General features: G+C 50.4%; 1 protein-coding gene across 1 annotated transcript in view; it reads left to right on the plus strand.

The window, feature by feature from the left end:
* Positions 1–549: 549 nt before the first annotated feature.
* The window catches only part of TBX4 (T-box transcription factor 4), a 34954-nt gene continuing 21669 nt past the window's right edge, over positions 550–13834 (plus strand). The window contains exons 1-3 of the mRNA XM_005525698.3: positions 550–632; positions 1963–2121; positions 2911–3005. Coding sequence (XP_005525755.1) covers positions 1966–2121; positions 2911–3005 — 251 coding nt within the window. The 5' untranslated portion in view covers positions 550–632; positions 1963–1965. The remainder of the gene's footprint in view (positions 633–1962; positions 2122–2910; positions 3006–13834) is intronic.

Consider the following 13834-nt stretch of genomic DNA (forward strand, 5'->3'; position numbering starts at 1 on the left):
TTCAAGCGCGGCCTATGCCCCCCGCTGCAGCCCCGGCCTTGCCCGGCTCCCCGGCGGGCAGTGGGGAGCCCCAGGACCGTCGGGGCTGTGAGGGGGCGGTGGTGCCGAGGAAGTCCCCTCTCCCCGGGCTCCTCCCGGAGCAGCGAGCGGCTCCGCTCGCCGCCAGGCCCGGCGCAGCGCCGAGGCAGGCCGGGGAAGGCCGCACCCGGGTCCGGTGCGCTGGGGCCGGGCGGCCGCTGCCCCCGCCGGTGCCCCCCGGTGCGGACCGTCGGGCGGGCCCGGGGCCGGGCCGGGCCGGGCGGGCCGGGCCGGGCGGAGCGGGCCAGAGTCGGTGTAAGGAGATGTGATTGACAGCGGCAACGTCAGCAACAGGAGGGGAAGGAAAAGGGAGGGGGGGGGGAGACAAAGAGGGAGGGAGTCGAAAGGCCCCAAACTGGATCTTTATGGAACATTTTCCGCCGAGATCAAGGGAAAGTGAATCCGCGCAGCGGGGGATGCTCCGCACGCCGCTGCCATCGGGGGCCGCGGAGCCGCTCCCGGCCTGAGCGCCCCGCGGATGCCCTTCATGCCGCACCCGCCCCCAGGCCAAGCCCGGAGCCCCCCGCTGCGCCTCCTGCCCCTCGGCCGGCCGTGTGAGTTCTCGGGGTGCGGGGGGAAGGACGGGAGGGAGCGGGGGGTCCAAAGGTGCGGGGTTCCCTGCAGCCCGCCGAGCCCCGGCCTGGGGCGGGACACCGCCGCCAGCCTGCCCCGCTGCTCCCTGCTGCTCCCCGCCAGCCAACCTGCTCCGTGCCGGGAGCACCGATCCCAGTCCGGGGCTGGAGCCTCGCCCTCGGGCTTCGCCGCGGACACCTCCCACCTGTGCCCTCCCGGTCACCCGGCTCCGCTCTGCGGTTGGACGCCGGGAAACATCCGCGCCTCGGCCGGGCTGGGGCCGCCCCGTCCCGACACTCCGAGCCAAGCGGAGGGACCGGTGGAGCTCTCGGGGCATTGAGCCCCGTACCGTGCTCGCCGCTCGGTGCTCCCTGCCCCGGGGACTGGTCACTGGGGTGTGTGTGTATCCGCCGCACACAGCCGGGCTCGCTGTCCGGCTCCTCGGCGAGAGCTCTCCGGGAATTCTGGTGCGAATGGAGCTGGGAATTCCAGTCCCGCTCTCCCTGGAGCTCTGCTGGAGCTGCACTTTGGGGTCCCAGCCTCTCTCTCCCTGCACAGCCGCTGTCCCGAAGAGCGGCTCGGCCTTGGCTGCTCGGGGCAGGGACCGGGGCTGCGGGCCGGGGACAGGAGCGTTCCCTCCGGGGCCTCAGGTCCGCGGCCAGCACCGCCTTCGGTCCTTGGGACCGGCACCCCGCAGCCTCCTCGGAGCTGCTCCCCCTCCTCGCCGCCGCTGCCCGTCCGTCTGTCTGTCCGTCCGTCAAGCGGGGCGGGCGGCCGCGTCCCTTCGCGCTGTAAAAGTCGGCGTTGATGCGCGGCAGCCCCGGCGGAGCTGTCAGGCCTTATCTTTATTGGCTTTTCCCAGTCTCCGTCCAAGTTTAAGAGGGGCCCTTTTATCTCGGAGCCCAGCACTCCCCCTGTTTACACCGCCCGGCTCCGCCGCAGTGCTTCGTCGCGGAGCCCCCGCAACCCCGACGGGACGGGGCAGAGAGACCGACCGGGCCGGGCTGCCCTTCCCGACGGGTACCGGAGGGGAGAAAGAATCGGGGCTGGGGGGCTGCGGCCACATCAGACATGAGCTGACCCGGCCTCACGCGTGGGAGGCTCTCCCGCAGGGGCTGGGGCACTGCGGCTTCCCCCGGGGCCGGCGGTGTCACATCCCAGTGTGGCCGAGTGCCGCCGCCCTAGGAACGAGCACGGGCCGGCCCGGGAGGGCCTGACCTCGCAGGTGGCCGTGCCCGGGGATGGGCGAGGGGCAGGGGTTGGACGTGGCTCCCGGAGCCGCGAGCTAACGTTGCGCCTCTCTTCCCCAAGGAAATGCTCCAGGAGAAAAGCCTGTCTGAAACCGAGGAAGGGTTTCCAACAGCCCCCGCGCCCGGCCATGCGGACACCTCCGCCGGCTCCCCCGTCCTCGGCGTAGCCGGGGGGAGCAGCACGCCGCTCAGCAGCCCGCAGCTCCCCGACCCCGAGCAGGTACGCTCCGTCCGGCCCTTCATCCTGCCCTCTGCGCCCTGACCCTGCCACCAGCCCGGCCCAGCGCATCTCCCCCGGCCACGACACGGGGAGGGATTGCGAGGAAAACTCATTTTTCGTCGCTTTTCTTCGCTTTTATTTTTTTATGTTATCATTTTATTTTTCCCGTCCGTAGCAGGCCGTCCCGGGCCCACCATCGGTGCGCAGGTCGGTAAAGGGCGAATCCAAGCACCAAAAGCCGCGGCCGGCAGGGCCCGACTCCTCCCGGGGCTGCGGCCCGGCAGGGAATTCACTGGGGTTTTTCCATCCCTAAATAAAACGCGGTTTCTGTGCCTTCGCCCCGCGCACGGCCGCACCTCGCCGATGTCCCCGGCATCCCGCGGAACGCACAAAACTCTGCCCGGGACGCGGATCCGTTGTGCCCGCGGCTGCTCCTGGCCCCGGTTTTTAGGAGGCTTAGGGAGAGTCTACCCTAAGAGACTTTTTCCCCCCACTAGGAAAAAAAAAAAATAAAGAAAAAAATTCCATTTAGCTGCTGTGTCCTGCCTGGTTGTGAAAGTCTGCAATTAAAACCGGCCTCCGTTTGTTTCTCTTATTTTTGGCAAAGGGCAGCGGAATTTTTGAGACTCCATCCTCCTCCCGCACAGGCTGGTGGCTTCGCCCGGAGCCTCGGCTGCAACGCGGGCCCTGAGTGTCCCCAACCCCCGCCCTTCCACGGCCCTTCCCAGCCCTTCTCGCAGGTTTTCTCCATCGTTTCTTACTGTTCTTATTATCTTAATTTTTTTACAGACAATAGAAAATATCAAAGTCTATCTCCATGAGAAGGAGCTATGGAAGAAATTTCATGAAGCTGGCACGGAAATGATAATAACCAAAGCAGGCAGGTTAGTGAAAATTCCCTGCAAACATGTATTGCTTCTGATCTCTATGAAATGTCCTGTTTGCTAACACTGGGTTTTGCAGAGCTGCCAGTTAGTGGTATTTAAAAGTATTATTGTGATTGCAAATTTCAGTAAGATCATTTTCTTAGTGTACACTGTACATGTGTTTGAGTGTGGCAGTTGGAATGTAGATGTAAGAAAATGTTGTGGAGTTGTTTGGAACATTTAATCCTGATTCTCACTGGTAATGATTTTAAATTTTTTTTAAAATTAGGAAATCAGCGTAATTGTGGTTTTATTTTTTTTCCCACAAAGCAAACCCTCTTCCCTTTTCTGTGCTGTGCACTAAGACCTGTGCTGAGATACTCTGCACCGAAGTTTTAGCTGTACGAAGGTTCTTTTAATCTCAAAACTGAAAGAGAAACGGGTAAAAAAAACCAAAACTGTTTTCCCTTGGAAACAAATAATTCTTTTTATCAAATCACAGCCCACTCACAGCCAGAGAGGGAGACCAGAGCCTCACAGAGGCTTCAGTTGCCCAGAGAACTCAGCCCTGCATCTGCTCAGGGCTCCTGTCCTGCCCGGGCTGCTCTGGTGGAAGATGGCAGAATTAATGTCAGAAAATTAAGAATCAGAATTAAACCTCAAACCATCACCGGCTCAGGAATCAGATAATTCCCAAGAAAATTAGGGTGTCACTGTGGGCACCGAAGTATCTGCCCTTGGCTTCTGCGGCAGCGGGCTTGCCTCGCTGCTGCTGGGAAAGAAAAACTGAGCCATTAACATTTAATTCCAGGACAGCTGAGTGGTTCTGCCGTGCCCTGTGGTTGCTTGTTTTACACCGTGCTAGCGAGCTGTGCAGCCAGACACTCAAAGAACGGGCAGAAAATAGAGAAAAAAAACCACAAATAATTCCCATGCAGTTTTTATTTCTCTGTAGTCTCTGACCCTTCGTTCAGAGCAACCGGGGATGCTCATGAAGTGTGTGTGTGACTTTTCTCCCGTTTGCTGCTCACGCTGTGAGACCCAGAAGCCAACCCTCGGCACTGGATTTTTGGGACTGATGAGCGCTTTCCCTCTGCTTTCCCTCCGTGTTCTGTCTGGGCAGTGCTGCTCTGTGCAGCAGCTGCTCGGTGTAGGGAAGTTGGACTCTAATAGGCAAGATATTCCCTTTATTCCCCCTGGAGATGGGGTGTAGGTCCCGGGAATCTTCCATTTATTTGCTCTGTGTCTGTTTTATGGAGTGATGGTGCAGGTAACTCTGTCCTTTTCACACCTTATTTTTGTGTGTAAAATCTCAGGGCTCGTTCTGTGAAAGGAAGAGCTGGGTTCATTTGGGTGGATCTGCTCCCTAAGTCAGCTCAGATGAGGGGATCAAGACCTCAGATATTTCACCCTTAATTTATAGTATCTGAGTGTGTCTGTGTGGAGATGTGTAATATCTGTACCAAATTCGAGACCCTAAGCATCCCAAACGTGCATGTTATCTCTCTGGAAGTCTTAACGTGGCTTGTTTAAACAGCTCCATATGGACAGGGCTCAGTCCCACATTCCTTGTCCGGTGGAGCTGCCAGTGCACCTTTCAGGAGGTGGGATGGGGGGTAGACCACAAGATGTATAAAAAATTGGGGTTTTTTAAGCTACACGAGCCAAATTCTCCATTTGTGAAATTCAGTGCAGTGCCATCGAGCTAAAAGAATTAAAAAAAAAATTTTAAACACTTTCGAATTTAAAAAAATAATGAGAGAAGCGGCTGAAATGCCGATGAACAACGAGGAACAAAAGAACTTTTTTTTTATATTTTTTTCCACTGGATTCGGCTGCAAATGGTGTCAAAATACAGGACGAGGGCTTTTATCGGTGTTTTTAGCAGCGAGGCGCAGCCCCGGAGCCCCCGCGCCGCCGGTGCCGGGAGCCGGCTCGGTCCCCCCGCTCCGGGCTGGGCTCTGCCGCAGCACCCACAGCAAAAATACACAAAATAATGAACATGAGAACAATGGAATCGCTTAGATGCCGTGGTGCCTCGTGTCTCGGTTCTTAGCGATGCCACGCGTGGCCGTGCTGAGGGCAGGGCAGCCCACGAGCCTCAATCTGCTGCTAATCCCCATGCAAAGGACAAAATGCAAATTATTGCTTCATGCAGATTTAATTTTACCCAAGCTATTTAAATAGTCACAATAATAAACCTCCTCTTGACCCAATTAAAAAAAAAAAAAACAACAAACGATGGTTAATGGAGATTTCTGTGCACTTGCATTTAGCATTGGGGGGGAGTGGAAAGAGGGAAAGCGGCTAATTGCAGGCACTAATCAGGACTCTAATCCCCCTCCCAGCAGGCACAGAGATGCCCCTGAATGCCGTTAGTTGAAATCACTTAAATGTAGGTCTGTCTGACCTCAAGGGGCACAAACGAAAAGAAATGGAAGCCTGATTTTTAAATTTCAAACAACAACAACAACAAAAAAAAGAGTGACTCTAATCACAAGTTCACTCAATGGAGAGGAAATGTAAAGCTCAGCGGAAGCGTTAATTCCATGGCAATGGTGTAAAATAGCTTTTTTGTATAAACAAAGCAAATATTGATAACTTAGTTGAGGGGGGAGAGGGGGAGTGATTTGTTTCGTTCTTTGTAGAGCTCCACAGAACGAGCCAACTATAAATTATCGAGAATTTAAGGCTGAGAATTACTTTAGGGGATTATTACTCCCTCTTAGGACTGATCTGTAGGAGATATTAGGAGAACACAGCAAGCTCAGCATTGAAATAGAAATCATGTTGTTGCCAAGAAAGTTTGATTTATAAAGTGGAAACATCTTTAAAATGCACTTGCTATCTTTTTAATGTCTGACTGCTTCATTGTGGGAGGGGAAAAAAAAGAGATTATTTTATATTAAAAGGATCATCAAAAGATAAAAAGTTGATGTTAGCAAAGTTCCCTGAACTTTGGAGAAAAGTGCTCGGATCCCTCAGAGCGCCCGTGGATGGGCGCCGGCTCCATCACTCAGAGCCTTCCTCTCCTTCCTCCTCTTTGAGGTTTGCTGTAATTACGGATTTCTCCTCCGGAGGATTATCTGGTGATGGTTTTAAAAGGCTGAATGTCTGCGGTGCAGAGACTGCCCCATCCCCGGCACTGCCCGGAGCGCTGGGTACCCACGGCTGCCCGAACTGGAGGGGAACGAGAGGAAAAGCGCCCACGGGTGATCCCTTCAGGCAGTGCCCATCTCGAGGGGCGTTTTGCAGGACAGGTTTTTCGGGTGGCAGAGGGAATCCCGTTGTTTGAGCAGCCTCTCTTCGCCGAGCCCCGGCGGGGCGGCCGCTCCCGCTCCCCGCTCCAGCATCCCGCTTCCCATCCCTGCTCCCAGCGTTGCTTTCCAGGGATGGGGGAACGAATCCAGCGCCCACAGCGAGCTCGGAGTGCCTGGTTTTGGAAATAATTGTTCACAAATCCTCCAGTGTGTCTGTGTGTGTGTGTGTGTGTGTGTGTGTGTGTGTATGTGTGTTAAAACAAACAAAAACCCCTCCAAAACCAAACCAACCAACCAAAAAATCCCTCACCTCCAAAAAAAAAACACTTAACCAAAAAACACCCTAAAAACCTCCAGCACCGAAAAGTTCCAGTCGATGAGATACTGTTAAATCAAATTAATCAAATCAATCTAGATGCTAATAAAGGCACAGGGTGTGTGAGAGGATGCAGATGCAGCTGCACGTCTGGATTCTTCCCCTCTGGCCGCCCTGCTGTGGGGACATCGTTCTGTCGTGGCAGGGTGCACACCTTTCCCCCGGGATATTAGGAATTCCACACTTTTGTGAAATTGTTCGAGGGGTGGGGAAAGCAGAAAGCAAATGAGGGACATCATTATAAATCTGGCTTTCCGATTTCATCCTCTCGCTTTTGTGCGCTATTATTTAACTGAACAATTGCAGATTTTATTTTTTTTTTGTAGCTCGTGGCAAACAATTCTTTGTGAAATCTCATCTTTTGGACTTTATTTCTGCTGGAAGTTAATCTTTGCTTTACAGCCTTCCTGGCTCAGAATTTCTTCTTTCTGTTAGATTATTTATTTAGCTGTTCCCTAGGTTTTTTTCCAAGGTGCCAGTTTTTGCAATTTCTATCAAGGTATTGCCAAGGACAAACAATTTGATAAAACTTTTGTTTCATCAGTAAAAAATGCCAGTTCACAGGATGTCTGGCCACATTTTTGTGAGCAGTTCCTGAAGAGAAAATAATGTGTCATTTCTCTGTGGTAGCAGAACCGTCCCTGAGACATAACAGGAGGTTTGAGATACTGAATTTGAGTTTTGGCTGGAGTGCAGGATGTACACAGGTACAAAGCCAGCTTTGGTCTCTATGGCAGCAGGTTTTAAGAAACATATGTAGGAAAATGCTGCAGAGGAAAAAAGTAGAATCAATAAAACATCTTGCATGTGCGGAAAAGATGCAAATCCACTTTAGATGTTCAAGTTTCATTTTAAAAGTGGCTTATTTAAGTTTAAAAAAAAAAATCTGTTCCTAATCAACTTTAGTAAACCAAAATAAAACTAGTTTTTAGGACATCAAGGTCTGAAGAAGTATAAATGCTTTGGCTAAGCTGGTGCAGCTTTCCTGTGTGAATAATCCCTTAAAAGTTAAATTTTCCATGGCTCTGTAGGGCATATGGATGCCCAGTTCTCATTACAATTAAAGGGAAATATTTGTCCAGAATCTTTTGAGGCAGTTACAAGAATTTCTGTTGATGGTTTTTGATCCAAAAGCAAACCTTTAATATCCGAGATCAACGAAGGAATGTGAGCCGTCAATTTAAAACATAGAAATAAAATAGATATTTGAGGAATGTTTCATCTGCTTGCTCCTAAATTCGGGGTCCTGGAATTATCCTGTTCAGGCAAACTCCTGCTTTTATAGAAAAAGCAGGAGTGAACTTCAATGGCTCTTTGCTCTGCTGCTAAAGCTGTCAACAGCTTTGGCAAGGGAGACAGAGCTTGTGCACGCCGAGGAGGGCAGGGATGGCAGTTTGGTTCCTAATGCACTTCTCTCTTCAAGCAGCCATCCCTGCTTTTTAAAAACATGGGATGCTCACAGTTAAAGGTGTTCCCAAAGCTTTCCCTGTTTGTCCTTGTGCTGGTGCTGTGGCAGGGTGAGGGGAGGTTTTGCTCAAGCCCTGATCAGCTGGGGAAGGCTCCAACCACTGCTGGGGCTCTGTCTCAAAGGCTCCTGGACACCGGGGCTGTGGCTCCATCAGTGCCAAGACTGCCTCGGCTCCTCCCTCAGCCCACTGCGCGGGGAGCTGGGCTGGAGAGGGAGCAAACCTGCCCTGAAATGCTGTTGGTGACAGTACAAACCTGCCCTGAAATGCTGTTGGTGACAGTACAAACCTACCCTGAAATGCTGTTGGTGACAGTACAAACCTACCCTGAAATGCTGTTGGTGACAGTACAAACCTACCCTGAAATGCTGTTGGTGACCGTGCTCTCACCCAGGTTCTCTCTGAGGCACCTTTGTGCTGTGCTGCTGGTGCTGCTGGTGCTGCTGGTGCTGCTGGTGCTGCTGGTGCTGCTGGCACCACCTCTCCCATGCTCCTGCACATTGGGACCTTCTCTGCTCAACTTCAGCTGCAGCAAAATGAAAGCCCAGAGAAGCAGCTCATGGTCAGGAGCCTGCCTGTGCCTCAAGTCACCATGGGGCAAAGAAAGGAAATGTTTCTAGACCATGAAAGCAGCCATCCAGCTAACCAAGTTCTCAACTATGTGAGAAACAATGTTTTATTTAAAAATTAGATGTGCTAGCCAGAAGGAAAAAATACAACCTCGCCATTCCAAAATATAAAAATCCCTTAACTGTCTGACCTTCTCATCACTAGGTCATGGTCCTGCCACCAGATAAATCTCTCCTATCTGCCCATAGACTGAGAGTTCAATGTTGCTTGTGTTAGTGACAGTGAATTTGGGGCTGAAAAATGAACTACTGATGAGAACTCCTGTTGAACCTGTATTGTTTGTTATTCTGAGGCAAGGATCTGGCATGGGCTAATCCAGCACTTCAAAGTTAACTGCTCTTACTTTGTATACAGAGCGTCATAACGGAGTGGCGTGGGTGATAAGAGAAATAAGGGACTCAGGGTTAGGATACACTGGGAAAATGGGACCCTGTTGAAAAACTCTTTGATCTCTTTAAAGTATTTTCTGAAAGCAAGAATCTATCAAAAAGGAAATGCCATTTAAGAGGCTAAAAGAAACAGCTGACATCCCCAAATTTGTTTTAATCTGCCCTGGAGAATATTATTTTTAAAGATGCGTTAACTCAGTGGAAGAAATACTTGTCAAAAGAAGGGAAAATAGGAAAAACCTAAGAAAGGTCATCAGAATGGAGACATAGTTCTTGAAGCCTGTGCACACCATTCTTTTCCCTTCTAACAATAAAGACAAGGAGAAGCATCCTCAAGCAGCAGTGGCCAGTTCTCAAGAAAAATTTGGGGCCACATTGGTCGTTATCAGGGATGCAGGTGTGTCACCTGCCTTGGTGTTCTGAAGGCATCACTGGAGACATCTCAGCACACCCAGCAGGTTCTGAGGAGGTGGTTGCTCAGCCATGACATGGCTTCTTAGCCAAGATGTTGAGTGAGCAGTTGTTTTCTGATCCTTTCACAGCCTGATCTGCTGCAGGCAGCACCTTCCCAGGCAGCACAGCACAGGACCTTCCGAAAATCCAGTCACTGCTTTACTTGACCATCCCAAAAGCAAGGATTGTAAAATCTCCGTCTGTCTTTGGAAGTCTTTGTCTTATTGTCTTAAAAAATAGAATTTCAGCTGCTGAGCTGCTGAAGTGCTTGGGGATGTTTTTCATCCCCTTGAAAGGACGGAAGGAAGCACTCAGTAATATCTGAAGGACCATCCACACCTCAGGGATGTGCAGTGAACACCAAGCCACGTAAATCCATGGGCTTCAGAGAGCACTGACAGCCTTTGGTGAGGACATGGCTTGAGTTGCTCACGTGGCCTGGTTCCGTGGAGTTTTCTCTATGGAAATACTTTTTGAATTCCCTGCTTGTGCTGGTCAGAGCTATCCCTTCCCAGCTAATGCATCCATAGGGATGTCAGGGACGGTGTTGGCATCTAAGTGCAGGTCAGATTGAATTCAGGTGAGCAGGAGGGTAGTGAGGGTTTGTTGCTGATGTGCAGTGTGGCACAGCAGAGTCATTGCTCAGATGAGTATTTGAGTTCCTCAATCAGCTCTGAGTCTCTCCACTTTCCTGGTTTGCTGTCCCCCACCCAAAAACTAAGATTTTGTTGGACATGGGAGCTTTGCAGCCACCCATTCTCCAGGATCAACCAGACCTGCTCATCTGGGGATTAAAACACATGAGAGATGCCCACAAAGAGACCAAGCCTGGAGAGCCTGAAAGGCTGGGAACTGCTTCCCCAAAAGAAAGCAAAGCTTTCCTCTTATCGCTCACTTCCAAATCCAACCAGCCAATTACACATCAATTAAACTTTGTTTGAACATAATAGAAGCTTTGGCTCCATGTCAGCAACTGCTCCACAGTTAAGGGGATTGGATAGTAGTAGTATAAATAAATAAACAAGAGATGCTTATTCTAACAGTTCATTTTAAAACAATTTGTGAATATCATGTAGAGATAAAATGTGCCTAGCATAAACTTAGCTAAGCAGTGACTGCTTCTTTATCAGAACAAATAATTCACTAGCACATCATCTTTGAAGCTTGGGAGGCCTGTGGAATTGTTCTGCTTGTTTATTTTCCTGGCTTTTACTGGTTTTGCTACATTTCATCTGCAGGGAAGGGTTTAGCTGGGGCTGTGGCAGTGAGGTGCCAAACCCTGGTGATGCCAACCCTGCTCCCACTGCCCACGGTCCCCAGAGCCAGCTCTGCCCTCCCCAGGGTATCACCCAGTGACTGTGGGATTTTAATGCCATAAGGGATGTCCTGATCACACAAGAGGCACAGTAGCCTTTTCCTCATGATCACTTTATTTGAGGGTGCCTTTCTTTTGTGAACATAAAGACTGATTGAAGTTTTGCTCTGTGAGAGCTGCTGCCACGGCACAGCAGCACTTTGTTCCTGCCAATGCAGGGGTGGGACAGGAACGTGTCTGTCAGAGCCACTAAACCTAGCAGAGAGCTTTGAGGGGCACATGAGACCCTCAGGATAGGGTTGAGGAGCCTGGATGGTCCCTTCTGCTCTGGCTGGAGCTGGAGGGAGGGAGAAATGGGTTTGACTGTGACTAAAACTGGAGTCCTGTCAATTTTGGTGTTTTGCAGAAGAGGCTGGTGGGGCTGGTGCCTGGCTGCTTGTGCTCAGTCCCTTGTGCATCACACAGGTGCTCCCAGGGCTCGTGGCCAGTCCCTGGGTGGGCAGGGAAGCTGTGGGGCTGCTGGTGGGCCCTACTGCCTCCACCTGAACTGTGCTGCTGGGTTGGACACACCTGGTGTGGCTTTCAAGAAGAGGAGTATAAATTGGAAGGAAATTGGTCCAGTGCTGGACATCCCCACCCCTGGGGGTGTTGTCACTGGCACATTCAGGGCATTCGCTGCATGGACACTGTGTCCAAACAGATTTTGGGTCTGAACAAAATATGTTGAGGCCAGGAATTGCTGCAACTAATCTCCTGAGTATTGGTGGCTCAAACCTCACCTGAGAGTTGGGTGTTGCTGTGCTGCTCTTGTGCCCATCACTGAACCTCACCGAGCTGCCCCGTTTGCCCAGGCAGGGCTGCAGCTGCCCTTGGCACAGGAGGTGCCCTGAGGATCAGATGTCACCTGCTTGCACACATTCCCTAGGAAGCCCCAGATTCCCAGTTTTTGTTCCCAGTTTCTGCACAGCAATGCTCTCCCTCAGTTTGGAGCCATGCAGGAAGGAGGGTGGATAAAACAGGGATCTGCCCAGCTCTTGCTTCAGACCTCCCACCAAAGCCAGGCTGAGCTTTCCCAGAGCTTGGCAAGACGTTGGCAAGTTTTATTGCAGCACTGGGTGATTCTTGTGCCTCTGCTGGTCCCCGAGCAATGGATGATGAAGCAACCTATTGTCCAGGAGCTGGCCGGAGCGGAGCATCCTCGGCGGAGCCGCCCATCCGCCCGGAGCTCCTGCCTGCACAGGGCTGCCAGAGGGGCTGCTTGTGCAAAGCTTCTGCTGAGCTGCAGCTCCTCGTGCCTGTGAGTAGCTCCATTGACCTGGAGTAAATTTGGGGAAGCAGGCAGGTTTTTGGCCCCTTCCCAGGGCTGACAGGGAGCTCTGTAGAGCCACTGTAGGCACAGCCTCGCTCCCTGGCAGGGCTGGTGCAGCTCCACCATGGTTTTCTGCTCCCTTCTTTCAAATGGGACAGTTAATAAGGGCCAGGATATGATATTAGGTGCTGTCTCTTGCTTTTTTTTTTTCTTTTTAATTCAAGCTCTATGACTGCATTTCCTTGGCCCCAGCTCTTGGGTTTGTCATGCCTTCCCACCAGAAATGCACAACCCATGTTTGTATCATATTGCAAAGAGATATTTACTAAACGAGCCTCTGCCAAGGGGTTGAGAAATATGTTTTCATTAAGAAAATTAAACTGACAAGTCCCTGGACAGCACATTAGTTGCATATTTTTTCTTTAAGGCCAAAATGCAGCAGCTAATAATAATGATGAAATGTCTATGCACAGCCAAATTACTAAAATCTACCCTGTGTTTTCCTGGAAAAGAATGTGGAGAGTTGGCAAACTTGGTTGTAGCTGGGTCTGTGGACTGCTGAGTACAATGCTACCACTGCGAGATAGTGAGTGGTTTGCAAGTTAAGCAACACCTTCAATCAGATGTGAGTCCCCATTTGTTATCCTTAAAGAATTTCAGCTGTATATGTTATAGTAGTACTTTGGCTCTTTGTATTTATTTTAGAGGGCTATACTAAAGAACATTATAAACTCAGGCATGTCCATGCTATATGAACTCCATATGCTGAAGCTTAATTTTAAATGCCATTAAAAAAGCACTTAACATTTACAATATATCAGTTCAGCTACTTTAGCAGCTTGGATGTTCTACAGTAAATGAAATGATTGAAGGAAAAAGAAATTCAGAAGCTCAATGTTATAAAAACCCCCAATGTAGGTATGACAAACTGTCAAATCGTGTCCATCTCATTTTGGGTTTTTAATAATTTTCTCCTTTTTTTATTTTTTTATTTTTGTTTCATTTTTAAATGCCATTTTAAGACCTAATTTAAAAAAAAAAAATCTTGGCATTCAGATTGGATTCCTTATACAATTTTTTTCAATGTGTGAATTGGGCTGTGTATTCACAAATTGAAATGTCCTACTGTATTTACCCAGGTGCTTACCTGTAGGAGGACAAGGTTAAGAGGAGTGCAGAGTTTATGAATGAAAATCAAAGAGGGACATTGGTAAACCACCCCTTTTTATTCTGGGCTAATTACATGGTAAACATCTGGAATTTATGCAGGGCGGTTAAAAGAGTCAATTGAAATGATTTTGAACAGGGCCCATTTTGTTGCCTTCTCCCCAAGCAGCGACAAAATGGTGCTGCAGACTTGGACCAGCTCAGGAAAAGAGGGATAAAGTGGGGCACAAAGTGGCCTTGATGTTTGATGGAGAAAGGACATCAGGATTTGGGCCCATCTTAATTCACGTAATTAGAATGAGTCCAGGATGTGGCAATTCTCATCCTCCATCCCCTTGTGCCGACGGGAAGGAGAACTTTGTGTCCTGGCTGGAGGGCTGTGGTGAGCCAGTTTGCTCTATTGACTTGGGTGTTTTTACTGGATGAGGAGGAGGTGGGGAAGATGGAGCCAAGAAAAAAGTTACTCTGAGGATGTGAAGTGC

Source organism: Pseudopodoces humilis, chromosome 23 (genome assembly GCF_049639895.1).
Source record: "Pseudopodoces humilis isolate 2021_Gansu_Grassland_sample_001 chromosome 23, ASM4963989v1, whole genome shotgun sequence".
Taxonomy (NCBI): Eukaryota; Metazoa; Chordata; class Aves; order Passeriformes; family Paridae; genus Pseudopodoces; species Pseudopodoces humilis.